The sequence below is a fragment of the Hippocampus guttulatus genome, chromosome 17 (assembly GCF_054856545.1).
Source record: "Hippocampus guttulatus isolate MCC_2025c chromosome 17, RoL_Hgut_1.0, whole genome shotgun sequence".
Taxonomy (NCBI): domain Eukaryota; kingdom Metazoa; phylum Chordata; class Actinopteri; order Syngnathiformes; family Syngnathidae; genus Hippocampus; species Hippocampus guttulatus.
In genome coordinates this window covers 1,956,523-1,975,228 of record NC_141277.1, presented here as the reverse complement: position 1 = coordinate 1,975,228, position 18,706 = coordinate 1,956,523, and the positions used below count along the sequence as shown (strand labels likewise).

The window sequence follows — 18,706 nt, the reverse complement described above, 5'->3', positions numbered from 1 at the left end:
CCAAGGTCGCACTCGTACAATGCCTATTCTACTTGTGCCATTTGTGGCCTACTAGGACAATCTTAAACTGAATCTGAAGGATATGAATAAAATCAATGCTGAAGATAAGCGGGACCTCTCACCTCCATTTTCTTCGGTGGCCGCCTGGTTAGCGCGTCGGCCTCACAGTGCAGAGGTGCGGGGTTCCATTCCAGCTCCGGCCTTCTTGTGTGCAGTTTGCATGTTTTCGTGCCTGCGTGGGTTTTCTCCGGGTACTCCAGACAGCTGGGATATGGTCCAGCACATCCACGACCCTCGTGAGAATAAGCGAATTGGAAAATGGATGGATCCATAAAATGACTCGGGAGATGTTGAATTTTGTGAGGGTCCTAAGATGAATAGAGAAGGGAGTAAAAGTTGATGGTGCACGTGTGATGGGGGGGGGGGGGGGGGGGCAGTTTCCATGAGTGCAAACATTCCAAAAAAAAAAAAAAATTCTTGATGCTTTGTGCGGTTTTATCGGTAAATGAAGTCACGGGCATGTGAGGTCAGCGTGGATTGCCAAAGCTTTCCTGACACGAGCTCTATCCTCCGCTGTGCCAAGCGGTTGACACTGCAGCCGAGGCGCCCTCGACTGAACGGCGTCCTGATAACATTCCGCAACCTTCTTGGCCGCCCTTCGGGCAAAGTGCACATCGCCGCGGGCCTTGGTGACGGCGGCGTACTCTTGCGACTTGAGCTTGCCGTAGTAGTCGGAGAACTTGTTGTAGAGGACGGAGATGGGCATGCCGTTGAGGATGATGCCGAAGGCAATGCAGGCGAAGGCAAAGATGCGGCCCAGGTTGGTCTCCGGGAGCATGTCGCCGTAGCCCACCGTGGAAATGCTTACCTGTGGGATTCGAGATGCAAAGATCATGAAGGGTGATCGTGTCAGAAGCCCCTTGGATAAAAATCCAACTTTGTCCCATGTGATTGTTGCTATCGGAATTGGAGTGATGTGCTCCCTCTTACGAGTACCAGTCAAGAGACGAGCAGCAGCATTTTGGACCAACTGGAGAGCTCAATGGAGGATTGTCCGACTCCGCACTTCCCAAACCTTGGGAAGTGCGGAGTCGGACAAACCTTGTGCGGAGTGCGGCAAAGTAATGAATGACTTACAGCGGCCCACCACCACGCAAGGGGCATGGAGGTGAAGTTGGTATTGGGAACGTCATGCTCGACAGTGTACACCATGGCGGAAAACATGAAGATCCCCATGGCAATGAAGAGCAGCAAACAGCCCACCTAAAACACACGCACAAATGACGTCACTCCCGAGTGGTCTGGCCGAGGGGTATGAAAGCATGCGTAGCACGCCACCTGTTGGTAGCATTGTCTCAGTGTGAAGCCGAAGGCTCTGAGGCCTGTTGAGTGACGAGCCAGCTTCAGGATCCGAAAGATCCGCATCAATCGCATGATCTTCAGAACTTGGCCCAACTACAGAAACAACATGCACGGGAGGAAGCAATCGTGGCCCACAGGCGGCAAAATTAATCAGCATCAACAACACTGAAAGTCAAAAAATACAAATTGTGGGTGTGATTTAAATCAGATTTTTTCCTCTCGAGGTCCTCTCTTCATGTAATTAACAAAAAATACATGAATATGTATTACAATTATCAGATTTATGATATCTTTCATGAACGATTTGGTCTCATAGGTGAAGATTTTTATTTATTTTTTGGTGCGTCTTCATGTCATGTCACGTTCATCCCATCAGTCACCGAGTGTGCCGCTTTTACCTTTCCGACACGCGACATGGCTTCGATGTCTCCGGGATGTACGTGTGTGTCCCCTTCATCGAAAAACTCCAGGAGCAGCTGCAAGTAGTGTGGCAAGATGGCGATCAGGTCGACGCAATTGAGTACGCTGCGTCCAAAACTTCTGATGCTGGGAGTCGACAGCAGGCGAAGAACGTACTCCAGGGTGAAGAAGGCGATGCAGAAAGTTTCCACGTGTTCGCCGTAGAACCTGCCGCTAAGGTGCCCTGATGGCGTCTGCAACACACATTCAGACATCCGGTATTTATTTATTTTTTCGATCCCTTCCATTTTTCAATTTCCTCCTTCACACCTCATACTGCATCTCCTCAACGGTGTTCAGCGTCATGGTAACCAGTGAAATCAGGACAAAGACGGAGGATGCCACAGCCATCAGCTTGGCAGCAACCGAGGAGAAGGGCTTTTCCATCATGTTCCAAATCTTCCAGCGAGTGCGTCCGAAGATCATGTTTCTGTACAAGGCCTCGTCCTCTTCCATCGCCACCATCTCCACCTGCAAGAGACAGTCGAGAAGATTACAAAATTGAAACAAAAATGAGTTATGCTCCCTTGCAGGAAATTGCAAATGTATTGCGAATTAGATTACGGCAGTTACTATAGCTTGCGATAGGTTTTCTATTCATTGCATTCATTTTTCTTGTATGAGGTTTAAATATTAACGATGTAACCGCAGAAGCTCAGGACAGCTCCTGAATGGCCGGTCTTTTCCAGGTCGATCTGGTCAAACCTTTTTTTTGTTGTTTTTTTTTTTAAATAGGCCCGTCCTCAAACTAGAATGCTCCGTTAATATTTTGTGTCAAAGTCCGCCCTTTTGACCCGTGAGAATTGGGACTGCTTAAAAGTTTCTTTTTATTATTTTAAACTCGTTCATCCCCTTTAATCAGGTGTGCAAGATAATTTGCATTTCCAAGCAATTTTTTGGTTAATTTAAAAAAAGAAAAAAAAAAGATTTTGAATGGTTCATATTTAATATTCAGTATGCAAATAAGAGGTCTTTGTTGACCTTAATTTGATTTGGAAAACATGTTTTAGTAAATATTACCATCCATAAGCCATTTTGCATGGATGTTTTTTTTTAACCTTTGCTGTGAGCAAGTTACCTCTGGTAAAATGTAAAAAAATGAAGTTGGCTTTGTGGTTGAAGACTGGTGGTTGACCATTTCCTGTTTCCCAGAAATTTTGAATGCACCATGAGCCCTCGAGGGAAATGACAACGGTCAAGGGCACCCAAAAAGTATTTAAATAAAATAAATATGACCTCAAGTTGAAAAAACATCCTAAAATGGGAAAACACTCAAAGAAGCGGGACCATCATCACAACCAGAAAATTGACATCGTCAAGGTGAAGCGGGACCATCATCACAACCAGAAAATTGACATCGTCAAGGTGAATCGCGGTCCGACAAACTATCGGAGCAAAGACTCGTGACATGGGCAACATGTTGGGTGAAAGTGTGCCAAGAAGAAGCCTTTTCTCCTCGCACCATCTGTCAACAAGACCACCGATTTAGGTCAGACACCGTCTGTCAGCATGCAGATTAGGTAAGAAAACAAATTCGCGCACTTTTGCAAGGCGTTAAGGGCAGACGTTATCGTACGTAGGTGTACCGTTTGGAAATGCTTCTTCTGGTGCTCCAGATTGCCATTATTTGCCAGATCGCAGATGAAACCAACTTTAAATATGATGAATAAAAGTGATATGGCAACAGCTCTGATCGCAAGCTGCAATTGCAGACTGCTGATCCTGCGCAACCATAGGTCAAAGGTGACATGCTTATTTTATTTTTAAAATACTTTTAAACCCCGATTTCGCCCTACGCCCATCGCCATCGACTCGGGACCAGTCCATCACGATCAACTCGTTGGCCACCCCGATTTAGAGTCTTCAAGTCACCTCGTACATGTTTTTCGAATGGAGGAGGATGCCAGAGTAGCCGGAGAAGTGCGTGCTACCTTCGACTTCTGAAGCATTTCATGGAGTCATTTCATTTATTGTCTTAGAGTTAAAGGTTGTCGATTTATTTATTTTTTCTTTCTCGGACCACGGCAGAGACACGAAGGCCGATGACCCACCTCTGCCATAAGCTGCTTCTGTATTTTCAGCTGCTCGGTCAGCTCGTCCTGCCTCTCCTCGAATGAGATGCGACAGCAGCGGTGGCTGTTCTTGATCCGGACGCCCCAGTAGTTGATTTCCTCCAGGAAGTTACGCGGGCAAAGCTCATCTTTAATCCACAACACGCCGGTCCTTGGCAATGGAAAAGACAAGATACAGCACGATTGTCTTTTTTTTCTTCATATTTGTGGCCTATGTTTTACTTTAGTTAGGTCCCACAGTTTGTTGTACCTGTAGAAGTTGAAGATATTTTGGAAAACAGTGGGGTCCCGGTCAAAGAAGAACTCATTGCTGTGCACAACGTAGTCATCGCATAGTTCCAACTTCCCGTTATGGTCTGTGGATGTGGCGAGGCGGCCGAGCCGTGTTTTTGGGTACCTGACAGCTAACCTGTAGGGCAGGTGGTACACCTGCAAAGTAGAAAAACAAACATCACAAAATGGGCCAAAGAACTTTCAAACGTCAAGGTTTTCAAGAACTGCTCAAACGGACTCAAATTTGCATTTAAAAAAAAAAGTCAAAAGTTGGAAAATCCTCATTCCTGTTAAACGATAAAAAGGAGCCCTCTGAAACTGAAAGAGTCCACGTTAAAAGGACATTATGACGGATGGTGTCTTTGTCAGATGGTTTCATTTGTTCAGTGCTAGGTTGCCTGAAAATTGACCACTCAGAACAATCTGGGGTTTCAACTTCGGCTGATTGGCTCTAAACTTACAGTTCCGCCAACATTGATGTTGAGCACAAAGTGCTTGGTCGGAGAAAGTAGCATGGGAGGCGGCGACGCATCCTCCTCTTCATCCTCAGCATAAAGATCATAGACGTCTTTGCCTAGATCCTACACCCACAAAAAAAAAAAAAAAAAACATGGCAAGGTGAACATAAGGTATCTTTCATCACCAACTTAAAAAAAAAAAAATACAAAAATTATAAATCTGAATTCTATCGGGATGAAACTGCATGCAAGAAATTAATTTTTTTTAAAAATATGACACTTTTTAAAGTCATAATTTGAAGGAAAACAGTCCAAAAAAATAGTTGCCCAGAAAACAAAATAAAAAATGGGTACTTTAATGCAAAGTTTAAAAAAATTAAAAATAATATAAAAACACACAGGGAGGAAATGTCTGACCTGCATGGAATTCCATGGCTTCACACAGATCCTGGTCAGATCCACAAAGTCGTTTGGTTCCCTGAAGGGTCCAGATCGGCTGCCGGGTTTGTAACCAGGGAACAAACTCCTGCTGCGGGCTCGGAGGAGTCTCAACATGCTTCGATTCGCAGACATGAAGGCATACGCATCATGCCAAAGTAAGTAATTTGGGGGGGGGTTAAAAAATTTTTTTTTTTTTTTTAAATGGTTGGGATGAATTTACATTCCTTGGGGCAGAAAATGCATTGTTGAGAGAGGTGATGACCTAAACCCAGTTGAGGTTTGAAATCAAAGATGATCTGGGTGCTTTAGAGCGTTTTCGATGGTATTATCCTTTCCCTTAACCATCTCTTGATCCCTCTCCTCCCACCATAACAACTTGACCAATCAGGTTGACTATGGCGAGATCACATGCCTTGTATAGGCATAGAAAAGAAAATATACTGAGGGGGTAAATATATGTATAGACATTTCAAAACTTGCTGCGTGGCTAAAACAAAGTTTCCAAAATGTCATTCATCTGAAAGTAAACATTTTTAAAGCCCCTTCATTGAAACAAGAGCATTCGTAAAAATGCCTCAAGTTGAAGGGCTTCCACACTATGTTGAAACGAAACAAAAAAAAAACAAAAACGGAGTTGCAGCAAGCGTTACACAAATGACAGGAAGCTATGATTGGAACAATTCTCTGGATTAGAGTTTTAATTTAATCGTTTTGCAAATCACCCCCTCCCGCCACACACACACACACACACACACAAACTGTATACAGAGCTTTTGAAATGTTTAAACAACTGTACAAGGCTAGAAAAGAGCCACGGCCACAGCAAACATACAAAATAGTTTTACCAAATCGTGTTGCTTCTCTTTTTGTACATTTGAAGCCCCAACCCCGGTACAATGGCCGACCAGAGCAAAAGAGCTCTCAGGTTAAACGTATACAATCTTATTTACACAAATCTTTTCAAAGTGCATTGAACAGAATCCTGATTGACAGTCTGAGAGGATGGCTAAATATGTACAGTGCTTGAAACCTGCTATCAATAATAATAATAATAATAACGATTCAGAACACAACTTCTTGCAAAAATGAAATCATTTTACCGAATACATGACCCAGCATAGCATTTAGGTTTAAAAAAAGGCAAGTTGTGGTTCAGATCTAGTTGGAAAACCTGTCCGGCAGACTCGATCCGTTTGGTGAGAGCGGGACTGAAGCCCTCCAGCATGATTTCAAGATCCCACAAATAGCTCAGCAAGAAGCTACCGACTCGTACGTTGTTGGGAATTTCTCACCTCTTTTTTTTTTTTTTTTTTAGAGGAGGGGTGAAAGGTGGAGAAAAAAAAAAACAACAACACTGAAATTGCTTTCAGGGCAAGGGCAGCAAAGTTGCAAAAGCGGGGCGATGAGAACAAAGCGACACAATCCAAAGTAGTATTTACAAAATAAATAACATTTCTTTCAGTTCCTGCCACCACTGACCACGATTGAATGCACTTCAGGAGGCATGTCATGTAACTGAGCGCTGCTGACGTTGCTGATGGAACAACCACCGGCAGGGGGACAAGAAGATGACAGGCTCTGCCATGAGTTCCGTTAATTAACAAAAAAAAAGGGGTGGGGGGGGGGGATGGGACACCGACGTGGTCATGAGAGATCATCTTCTGTGCTCACAATTGAAATCTGAAAAAAGGAGAAGAAAACAGAATTAGGGAATCATGATTCAAACGAGATGCTCGCTGACCTCCAAAGTCCAAAAAGTTGTACGATCGCGTGACCAAAAGATGCATCGACTCTGAAGTTATGAAGCGGCTTTCGGAGTGACACGGGGCTCCTGTTGACGACGTCCCAGGAAATGACTAAGCCACTGAAAGGCTCATTCAGCTTTGCAGACAATTTGCTTGCACGGTTCACGGGGTTTGGTCGAAAGCGGCCGAGGTCAGCGTCGACCTGCTTGGGAGCTTTGAGCGGTCCGAGGTTAATATAGTTCATCTGTGCTCCGAGGATGGCCAACAATACCCTCAAGATTACGGAAGGCTGCAGATGAGAGTGGAGGTCATTGGCAAGCACTCTCAATCCTCAGCGACTAAGAAATGATTTAATCTAGTTTAATGCGAAGGGACTCTGCAGCAATTAACCCATTTTACTTCTCTGCTTATATTATCAGTTCAACCGAAGAGGGGGGGGCGGGGCCATGTTGTGAGATGCGGTGGCTTGTCGAGTACGTTTCGGCTCAATGGCTTTTACTTACCGCTGGGTATGTGTGGCCCACATTGGCGCTGTGCCGTGTGATGTCGATGTTGAGGTCTTCTTCGGTGGTCTTCAGGTAGACGGGGTTGTCAAAGTTCATGCTTTTCTGGTTCTTCAACGTCCAGTTCCTCCACATCAAATAGCCGCCGGCTGCCGCCATGGCGAGCACCACTGAGGGTGTGAGCACGCACACAAATTTTGAGCCAGTCACCAGTAAGAAGGGAAGGAGAGGAAAAAAAAAAAATAATCGGGGGAGGGAAACACCACCTTGGAATTGCGCCATCAAGTGGCAAGCCATGAACAGACAGCCGCCATGAGTGATTTGTACCGACGCTTTCAAAAGGTCAATCAGAATTCAAACAGGAGCATATTTTGCACAAAGTAGGATTCATTTTGACACGCATAAATACTGCAACAAGATCGGGTGCCAAATATAACCTAGGTGCTGGTACTAATTCCAAGAATTCTAAAGTATATGTGATAAGGATGACTTACAGACGGGTAGTATGGCCCAAGCCGCTGCAGAACCTCTGGCTGCGTTCACCTGAACTGACGTACTCGCGTTGGCTTCTGGAAAAACAAAGAGTCCTCGTGAAAAAAAAAAAAAAGGCAATACGCGACATATATATGTTAGGAGGTGCTTCAGAACGCAAGATGGGATTGCAAAGTCTTTATTTTAAATCGCCCAACGCTTGCGCCACATACTAAACATTCGATGGCAAGAACTACGTGGGAGGACACGCATTTGACTTCATTTTGGCTTAAGCCGCTACATTTACTAGGATCGTTTTTTTTTTTCCCCCCTCCCGCAAGGAGGTTCACCGTCCATTGGATGGCAGTGCTTAGCACCTAGCTTGTGTGACAAAACAAGGCGGTAGTAAAAGCCGAGGAACAAATGATCCCCAGTTCCATTTGGAGCAGCTGCGATTGTAAATGTGTTTGAGTATAAAGGCTTCTGGCTCCAACCCAACTCGAGGGGATGGTGAAAGGCATTCTTCTCCCACGCTATTAATTCAGCGGGCCAAAATCACTGAAGGGCGTGTTAACGCAATTATACGCGCAAACTCGCAAGGCAACTTCGACAAACTGGGCATTTTTTCTTTTGAGGAGCACAGTGGCGCACAGTTGTCAGGGAGATGTTCCAGTGCTTTGTTTACGCCGATTGCTCGGTCTGCAGCCGAGAGTCTAATTAGGAGTTTATATGCGCGGAATTCCGTTGCCGGGTTCGTCTCTCACTGGCTCTGTATATATTTAAAGAAAAAAAAAAACTGGGAGGGGAGGTAGAAGGCTCAACAAAATCAGCCAGCGTAGAGGAGACGCGTATCCCCCAGTCACATTGTTAAGCGAGGAATGAATGGAAAGACTGCTGGCGTGGCAGCCATTAGATGTGCATCTTTTTTAAGAAAATACATTCTTGGATTATGGAGACACTTTAAAACTACAAGATGACAAGCAATACGTTTGAACGGACCGGAACCGCAGCGTAGCCCGTCAGCAGCCACTTCCTGCCCTCCCGGACACAGGCAAGTGAATTTGGGGGAATGTTTGTTGATTTGTGGCGCAGGCAGACACATGAAGCTGCAGCCTCCATTTGCACCTTTCTCTGCACACCAATTAGTTCCTGCAAAACAAGTCGAGGCTTTTGGTTATCCACTCTTGCCGTTTCCCGGATCGCGTTACAAGGAAGAGCCGAGCGGACTCTTTGCAAAAAAGGCATGCGGCACCGGGTCGACGGTCAGGGAATTCGACGAGTAGATGACCTCATGCAGCGATGAATGGAAATAATTAAGTTCACTTTAAGATGAATGGAAAGTCGATCTGGATACAGTGAAAATTGTAACATTTGACGTTCACCTAAATATCTGAAAGAATTTTCTAAATATATTGAAAACAACCCACAAACCCACCAATTTATGGTTTCATCACACAATCCATTTTGGGTGTGACTTTACACAAATTCGGGGCCTGTACACGACCCTCCGTTGTTTTATGTTCTTACCAGAAAGTTGAATGAGCTCATGATACACGATGATGTCCTGTGGATCATTCAGGTTGTTGGCTAGCGTCACGATGTCCGAGCCGGTGAATTTGTTAGCTCCATAGATGGCTTTCTTCTCGCCGTCCGTCCAGAAGACACGATCCTGAAAAGGAGGGTCACGACAACATGCATCTCATTTTTATTTAATGGGAAAGAGAAAAAAAAAATCCAGTATGTATTTGTCAACATCTCAAATGCTGCACATAAAAAGCTGTGCTGGAGAGAGAAAAAAAAAAAAAAAAAACGTACAAGGACAAAAAAAAAAATCCCACTGATTGGTCCAAAAGAAAAAAAAACGCAAAAGAAATGTGGCAGCAATACCTCAAAAACAGTCAGAGCAAAAGGATGAGCAAGGTAGTCTGAAGATTGGAGCACTTTGTTCCTGTTGTCACCATTCAGGTCGACGCTGCACAGCATGTGGAGCTTGGAATCGACCCAGTACAACCTGCCTTTGATCAGATCTAGACCAACAACAGACGCAATATTAGAAGAATGCGACATTAACAACATGTCAAAAAAGGCCATTAAAATGTGGTCCAAAAAGGGACAAACATGGAAATGTTGAAGGGCTAAAACAACCCAAAATCATCCACAAGCCACATGTTCAAGATGAAGACCTCAACACCGCCCCGCCGTAGCCGATAATGTCATGAAATCACATCCAATCTGATGAAGTGATATTTTAAATCGGGCGCATCAAATATCGCGACCGACTTGTAGGCTTGGAGTGCACCGCTTTGTTCTTACCGAGGGTTATCCCATTTGGCCACTGGATGTCCGTCGCCACCAGAATCTGCCGATTGACTCCGTTCATACCGGACTTCTCAATCTTGGCTGGCACACCCCAGTCAGACCAGTACAGAAACCTACAGTTGACGGAGGAGAATAAAAAGTCAGAAAATAGATTTTGGAAGATTGTGCAGTATACTGTTCATTACATCCCCCACCGCCCCAAAAAAATACATAAAACACCTACCCAGACAAAGGATCCACTGCGATGGAAGCTGGTTCCTTCAGGCCACGACTAAAGAGAATCGTCTGCTTGGTTCCATTAAAGTTTGCGACAGAAATGGTTTTGGTGCCAAGATCGGACCAGTACAGGTTCTTGTATATCCAGTCCACGGCGATTCCAACGGGAGAGTGGACGTTTTCGATCACTTTGTTGTGGGTGCTCACGTCGCCTCGTTTGTCCAGCACGGTGCTGTTGAGAAAAGACGGCGGCAGTCGTACACGACGACCAGCGCTTGACTAACGTGCAAGTTACCTGAATATGGCCTTCTGTCCCAAGTCGGCCCAAAACATCAACTGCTGGTCAAAATCCGCATCCAGCGCCACCGTGTTCCTCTGCTGCTCCAAAATCTGAGTGTACTCCTTCCTCTCAAGGCCCAGACGACGGACATCCCGGCGGTTGGTGAAAATCAGACTGGGCTCTTTCCCTTTGGATAAAGGAGGACTTGTTCATTTTCACTCATAGTAATCCGAGCATGCATGTTTTGGGAATGTGGGAGGAAACCCGAGTACCGGGAGAAAACCCAGGCAGACACGGGGAGAACATGCGAACCCGCAACCTCATTCAAGTTGAAAGTTATTATTGATCTTTTTTTTTTAGCCCGGCGGTACCCAACCATTTTTGCCACGATTCCATCGGATCAGGTATGACTCACCTACAGCCTTACAGACCCCGGTAGTGGGGTCCATTTGGTAGCCGTTGTGGCACTCGCATTTGTATCCTCCCTTCAGGTTGATGCAGATCTGACTGCAGATGCCCGGGTTCACACACTCGTTGATGTCTGAGGGAAGAGGGGTGGGAATGACGTCAGTCGTTTGGAATGGTCACATTCTCGGCAGTATTGAAACAATCGCTAGCTAACGTGAACAGGCAATGTTTAAAATGAATACTGTGGGTGAAGAAAAATCGTCATACCTCCACAGGTCCTGTGGTCGATGAGCTGCAGGCCCGGCGTGCAGTCACACTCAAAGCCAATCGCCATGTCTTTGCAGAGATGCGAGCAGCCCCCGTTGTTCATCAGGCACTCGTTGACACCTGCGGAGCATGACAAAACGGGCAAACCGCATCGGCGTTCAGCCGACTCGACAATGTATTCTACGGATGGCACGGGACTTTCACACAGCGTCGAACGGGCCGTTAAAGTCCGATTTTATTTTGTGTTGCAAAACTCACCACATTCGTTGATGGGTTCGTCGCTCCAGTCCGGGCAGTCTCGATTCTTGTTGCACACTTTGCTCATTTCGATGCATTCCCCGCTGCGACATTTGAACCTCTCGGGTCCATGACAGTGAGTCTCTGCGAAGATAAAAAAAAAAAAAAAAAAAGATTTGCACTACATTTAAAACTACTTCTCCTGCATCGTTTGAAATTGACCCATTGTGATGCTTATTCCATCATTATTCCCCAGCTGCTGCTACAGATACGGATTTCAAGGAAGAAAGCAATTTTCGCGAAGGGGGAACACCGAAGTGAACATAGGGTGAAATTCTCACCTCGTTTGCTTAAAAACAAAACAGGAAAGCAGGGGAAGGAGATGCAATTGAAGAATTCAGAACTTACGGTTTTTGCAGTTGAGCTCGTCTGATCCATCATGACACTCTCGGATGTCGTTGCACTGTTTGCTGCCCGGGATACAGTTGCCATCATCACATTTGAACTGATCTGCTCCACAACTGCGTACAGCTGCCAACAACATACATCATCCGTTCAATCATTAGGCACTCCAAAAAAGTTTAACCCCCCCTAAAAAAAAAACATGGTTTGCACCTCATGGAAAAAAAAAAAAAAACAGGAAAGCTTACGTCACAGTGTGAACATTTAAGTACAACTAAGCCACATAACTATCGGCGGGATGGCTTGTGAAAAATGGCCGAACCATTTGTTTCGACGGTTGCATTTTGGTCCGCATCGTCGATCAAAACGCCCCCCCGAAATTGTGGCATTAAAAAAAAACAAGTTTATATGGGTTTGCACTTACGGCAGTTTTGTTCATCGCTGCCATCTTTGCAGTCGGGGTCTCCGTCACACCTCCTCATTTTGTCAATACACTGTCCCGAAAGGCATTGCATCTCCCAGGTGAAGCATTTGGCTCGTGGGGTTGGGTGGTGACCGCAACGTGACGGCGACTCATCAGACTGATCCTGCAGAAGAACAGACAAGTTGGATTCAAAACGTGCACCACATCATCCTTGTGTGTGTGTGTGTGAGAAGAGCGCTCTTGATTGTAATGGACAAGAAGCGCAAACTAGCCGATGCAGACCTGGCTGGGTGCAACTAAAAGGGATGAACAACAGTTACTCAAGCAACAATTGAAATCATTTGCATTTACTGTGAATTGGAGGAAAAGTACAGTGGTGACGTCTTCCGTCGTCATGAAAATGTAGTTGCGCCTTTTGTAAAACGTTACGCTTCCCGTTTTATTGCGTCTCCCTTACCTGGCAGTCAACATCCTCATCGCACACCCAACTATCGGGGATGCACGATGAATTCCCACATTGGAATTGACTCGGGCCACAGGAAGAAGGCGCACAATCCACCTCATCGGAGCCATCGCCGCAGTCGTCCTCGCCATTGCAGACAAAGTTTCGGGAGACGCAGCGTTCACTGGCGCAGGTGAACTCATTTGGAGCACAGGTGACGTTACCTGCAAATTCACACAAAGCCAAATTGTAATTCAAGGGCATTTTCATTTCGTAGACGAGAATATGATCATGGCCTACCGCAGTTGAGCTCATCCTCTCCATTGTCGCAGTCCTTTTCGCCATCACAAGTCCAGAAGTTGGAGATGCACTGAGTGGAACCGGCGCCACAACTAAACTCATTCAGACGGCAAGTCCGCATATCTGCATGAGATTTAAAAAAAAAATAAATAAATACCCACACAGGTCACAATTCAACAACAAAAAGTCTTGCAGTCCTTTTATGCTTTGTTACACAGAATTGTTCATCGCTAATATTGCCATATGCTATGGGAGTTTCTTTTAATATACTGTAGATATATATATGTATATATATATATATTTTTTTTTAAACCAATGACCAAGTCAACCGGTGCCCGTTAAGGTCAATAAAAATGCAAGTGCAGCATTATCCATTCTAAGAATAAGTACAGCTGGGTAAACCCCGCAGTGATAAGCATTTGCACATGCAGCTTAGCCCGTGTATACTGCCGTGAGTATGCCTGGAACTTAAATCACATGCACATGGACGGAACCTCAAAGTACAAGACCTTCAGGAATCCGACCATAAATATTGTTCAAGAGAGAGGGGGGGGGGCGAAATGACTTTCGGTGAACTGGATCAAATTATTGCTCCTTTGCAAATCCCTCCCAAAGTTCAGGAGCAATATTACCCTTTTTTTTTTTTTCCCAAGGGATAATGAAAACAGTCTCGACTAACTAGATGTAATTTAATCTCCAACAATCCAAAAAATGTTAACATGAAAGACTGATGAATTATGAAGTGGAGTTTGATCAATGAGACGGTATAGTGCACGCTATTTTAGTCGTAAAAAAAAAAAAAAAAGACCCCCAATGCTAACATCCAATCTAAACACTTGACAAATTCAAAAATCAGACTTCAAGTTGACAGGCTTGGCCTCTACGTACGGCAAATTTCCACAGTTTCGTCAGACCCGTCCTCGCAGTCTGGCTCCCCATCACACTGCCACCTCTTTGGAACACACTGGCCATTACGACATACAAAGTCCGAGTCTGGACAAACTTTCTTGACTGTTGTGGAAGGAGGAAGAGAAAAGCAATCAGTCCGACAATCGCAGGCAATGTGCGAAAAAAACAAACAAACAAAAAAACGTCAAATCAGCAAGAGTTTCTTACCACATGACCTTTCGTCACTGCCATCGCTGCAGTCCTCGTCGCCATCACACTTCCAAACAGACGGGATGCAACGACCATTGGCACACTGAAACTGGTTGGCCACACATTCCGTTTTTGTTCCTGGAAGACAAACCGATCATGACAAACAGCACTGGACTTTCACAGAAAGAAAAATAGCCTTTTGCACCTTGCGTCCTGCTAAAAATAGGTTGACACTGTGCTTTTTATAAATGCTGTCCCACTGGCGGTCACGTTAAGGCAATTTTCCCCAGTAACACAAACTGTTGCAGTACGTTTCCCGCTGCTCCTCTTCTTCTTCTTCTTTTTGCTGTCCACCACCCCGCCCACTTCGGCAGCCAAGCGCACCCCCCCCCCACCCCGACGCCGCCTGCGCTCATGTAGCTGAGGATCTGGGTCTAGCGTGCCATCATAGTAACAGCGGAGGGAAGCTCCATCCATTTTAATCAGGGCAAGCATTGCTGCTGCTGCTCAGCTAATTTGTGAGACTCCTTGCTCAAGAGGCTCTTAAATCGAGATCTACGAGCCTGTACTTGCCCGTTATTTTATTTCTTCAAGGGGTAATTGTTTAGTGAATAACACGGTGTGCGTTCGAAAACTGAACACACCTAAATATCAAACAAAAAGAAAAAAAGTGCAAGCCGAAAAAGCCAAAGAGTCTCTCTCACTCTCTAAAGCCTTTGATCATTGAGCCTGCGTTTCCTCTACCAATGTGATGCGAACTCAATTCAAAGATTGAAAACGAGGCTACAATGTTAAAACTTTAAGTAAAAGGAGTCCAACAGTCTGTTCCGGCATCATTTCCTGTCGAGTGACTTCTTCAGAATTGTCTGGCCTTGGCAGAGTCCAACACTTCCATTCCGGTTACCTTTAGCAAGCACAAAGAATCGGAGATGAGGCAATAGTTGCTTGTTTGAGATGTCAGTTTTAAATGTCACGTTCCCGTTATGATCTGCCCGTTTGAACCAAAGGGTGAGCGTATTACAAATGCTAATGATATTCAATCACAAGAATCTGCCTCGTATGGTGTATGAGTGATTTAAGTTAGCCCGCACACAATCTAAAAAAATCCATTTGGCGGCAACGTACACATCCGGGCTTTGATTTTCTTTTTATTTCTACAGGGAGGGTTCAAAGTGAAGGAGAAGCTGTCAAGGTCTGCCAAGTACAGATGGCTCTTGTTTTGGCTCTGAATGAGGAAGTAAGATTCTGCTGCTGCTCAGGACAGAAGTGTTAGTAAATATTAGCTAACATACTAGCCCAAATAATACCCGACTGCAAACTGTTGCGTAGGCCTTGTACGTGTCCAAACAGATGTGCGCACTCACCCACGCGACAAACTTTTAACTCTTAAAGATCACCGTTTGGGATTAACACGCAGTAATATTTAGCTAATGTAGGCTAGCAAAGTATACACTACAGAAGCAAAAACACCCAGTTTCATTTTTGCATGAGGTAAATTCCACGACCACTGACAAAAAAGGACATCTCAAAAACAGATGGGGGGGGGGCGCGAACAAAAAAATACAATTAAACCAAACATGAAGATTTTACCGGTGATAATATTTCTCTTCTTTTGGCCTGAGCGCAAAAAGACAGACTGATTTGAGCTCGTTTATGAATTAAAGATGAGGAATGTCAAAGTGGCCATTGCATCTTTTGATTTGTCTGTCAGCTGGCCTTGGAAGAAAAGGTTGAGACACCCCTGCTCTAAATTATCCTTGGGTGTGAATGGCTGTGTGGATGTGCCCAGTAATTGGCTGAGAAGACACTGATCATGTTAATGATTTCTCACAATTAGGAAACAGACAAATATCAATTGGCAACAAATTACTTTCAGAACTCTCTGCCAGGGTTGACATTTTCAAATGATCGATTTTCCAGCATTCCGAGAAAATGACAATATCCCATCACTGGTGATCTATTTTTAGAAGAGGCCCACAGTCTACAATTTAGCTCCTTAGGTAGTAGCCACAGGGAACACGTAGGTGACCTGTGCTCGAGTGGGACACAAATGAATCACTGCGCAAGTAAAGCTCAGTCGTATTTAAATTTTTAGTACAAATCTGCTCAACTCTGGTGCAGAAACGGCATAAATTTACAATTGCTGACAGTGATATTCTCACAAACACTTGCACCTACTGCACTACTGTATAGCAATGCATGGCATGTTTTATTATTTCGACGGCATTCGGTTCGAGAAAACGACATCACACAGACGGCAGACAAGACCGGCACGCTTATCAGAGCGAGACTGAAGTCACCTGCGGCAGGTAAACTCAGCTGTCGCCACTATGTCATCCCAGAGCTCACCGTGACCCACTTCTACACAGCAATTTGACAATGAATGAGTGTCAATAACAGTCAATACTGATAAATGAGAAGCGCAGATTCCGGACACATGGGAACAGCAAACGTTTTTTTTTCCCTCGTATGGAGTAAACTGATTGGTCGACAATTAGACGCGAATGTGTCTGCGCAACACAAACGAAACGGGCCCGCATCGCCATTCATTCCAAGGAATCCGAAATAATTAGCGTGAATGGCCAATATACATTCGGAAGGAGATTATGGCAATATCCAGTGTTGTGGAAAGAAAACGAGTTATACCAGCATTGTCACATTGCTAACAATAAACGCGAGGTACCAGCGCAGCCGAGCTGGGTCATTCAATCAGCGGGGCAGCACCAAGACAGGTGTTCAAGCGCGGCGACATTAGCTAACGTTGCCGACAGCGCGCTGCCAGGGTTGGCTTCGCGGTGAGAGTCAAGACTTACCGCGAACGCCCGCGCAGTGCTGGAGGCATATTAGCAGCGGTAGCAGAAGGATTCCGGGTGTGGAAGCGATCATGTCTCGCCGTGGAACGTGCGGTTGGTTGCTAGCCGAGCGCTGCCTTCTTCGCTCTGCTGTGGCGCTACCCTGCTTGCTCTGTCGCCACTCAAGCGCCCACCACATATGCACGTACGCGCGCGCTCTCGCACGTGCGCTCGGACGTACACGCTCCCACGCACGCGCATACGTACACACGCAAACGCGAGCTGACGCGCGCAGCCCACCGACTGACGCGCGCCTTTACGGAACCGACGAGCGTTAATGGTCACGCGCCTCACTGGCCGCTCGTGGATCTGTTTACTCGATTCCACACCGAATCCATTTCGGAAATGTGACGGTAGGCCGGCCCTGGTGATCGCTTTGCTGGTGCAATACCGATTCAGTCTCAACCGAGGTGGATTTTTCTTCCCCTCCTCCTTCCCTACGTCTTGTTAACCCTTAACGATCCGCACTAAATTGCATGACACTCTGCTTTTAATTTCATTTTTTTCAGCTCATCAACAATACCAAAATACTGCATGTTTTTGACTGAATCAAAACGTGCATTATGTCAAAAACCCAGCTTATTGATCCACAGATTTAGATAAACGAGCCCTGAATAATGTTGACTTGCTGACTAATAACGACCATTTCACGTGCTTATCTCGAGTACTCCTGTGGTTCTCAATGCCACCTCACAAAAGCTCTCCAAGTAACACCATACGACCAATATTAAAATGCTGTATTAATAATAAATGAAATAATAAAAAAATAAAAATAAATATTAATTATAATTAATTATAGTAATTAAATAATTCAGTATGTATCCAAACCAAGACCGAGGTATTATGAATAATTTTAATAAGAATATTGTAAACCACTGTAATATTTTGCACAATTTTTTGCTGAAAGAAAGGAGAGAAAAACACTGTTTGGAAAGTGATTCAGTTAATATTTACTGTATGTGAAAGGGAAATGAAAATATACCATCATGTTTTAAAACCAGCAGTTCTGTAAAGCTATATGCAAATTTCATTCACCAAAAATTTCAATACAGCTCAAGTACTGTACTTGGGCAATGCAATGATTCTGTTGCATACCACTAGAGGGGGCCCGTGTAACCACGAGTTGCTGATGATACCTATCTCACCACCCAAGGGACACTTGTCAATTTTTAACTTTCAAGCTCAATCCATGTTTTTTTTTTTTAAATTTAACTTTTTATATCTAGAATATGATATGAGATCGCACAGACTCTGTCCCCATCAGAGGATTGAACCTCATCCTTAGTGATGGCTGACGGCCGCAGATTCCCCTTCAAGCTTGTTCTGCCCTAGATTCTTACGTTCTTTGAGGGGGAAAAAAACCCTCACAAGCCACTGAACAATTCTGTTTGCATTGGTTGACTGCCAGCATCAGTTAATATTGCAGATGTAATAATTATTTCTCATCAAATATACTGCGATGTCTATTGGTGGGGGATGGAACACTGCAGATGACTGAACATTTGTTTTGTCAAATGGGTTATTACTACATAACGGTAACCACAAATGATGTACTCTTCTTTAAAGAAGTTCAGAAGGATGGCAGAAACGACCAACTTTCTCAGTAGAATCCCACGAAATGCACCTTCGCTCTACAACCATAGATTTCAAGCACAGCAATAAATGAGGTGTTTCATG

At 44.8% G+C, this 18,706-nt stretch overlaps 2 protein-coding genes across 2 annotated transcripts; both read right to left on the bottom strand.

Annotated features, from left to right (window-relative positions):
- Positions 1 to 136: 136 nt before the first annotated feature.
- LOC147191451 (potassium voltage-gated channel subfamily V member 2-like) lies at positions 137 to 5,331 on the bottom strand. The gene is made up of 9 exons (XM_086134680.1): positions 5,042 to 5,331; positions 4,628 to 4,747; positions 4,144 to 4,322; positions 3,873 to 4,044; positions 2,092 to 2,292; positions 1,761 to 2,015; positions 1,339 to 1,455; positions 1,138 to 1,263; positions 137 to 868 (listed from the first exon to the last, which is right to left on the bottom strand). The coding sequence occupies exons 1-9, from the start codon at positions 5,195 to 5,197 to the stop codon at positions 512 to 514; spliced, it is 1,683 nt and encodes a 560-aa protein (XP_085990806.1). The 5' UTR covers positions 5,198 to 5,331; the 3' UTR covers positions 137 to 511.
- A 405-nt stretch (positions 5,332 to 5,736) lies between these two features.
- Positions 5,737 to 17,425, bottom strand: vldlr (very low density lipoprotein receptor). Its single transcript, XM_086134679.1, has 19 exons — positions 16,991 to 17,425; positions 14,196 to 14,315; positions 13,968 to 14,090; positions 13,080 to 13,202; positions 12,795 to 13,003; positions 12,338 to 12,500; positions 11,920 to 12,042; positions 11,533 to 11,655; positions 11,275 to 11,394; positions 11,015 to 11,140; positions 10,615 to 10,786; positions 10,327 to 10,551; positions 10,098 to 10,216; positions 9,672 to 9,811; positions 9,312 to 9,453; positions 8,784 to 8,933; positions 7,808 to 7,882; positions 7,314 to 7,483; positions 5,737 to 6,745 (listed from the first exon to the last, which is right to left on the bottom strand). The coding sequence occupies exons 1-19, from the start codon at positions 17,166 to 17,168 to the stop codon at positions 6,710 to 6,712; spliced, it is 2,637 nt and encodes an 878-aa protein (XP_085990805.1). The 5' UTR covers positions 17,169 to 17,425; the 3' UTR covers positions 5,737 to 6,709.
- Between the last annotated feature and the right edge of the window lie 1,281 nt (positions 17,426 to 18,706).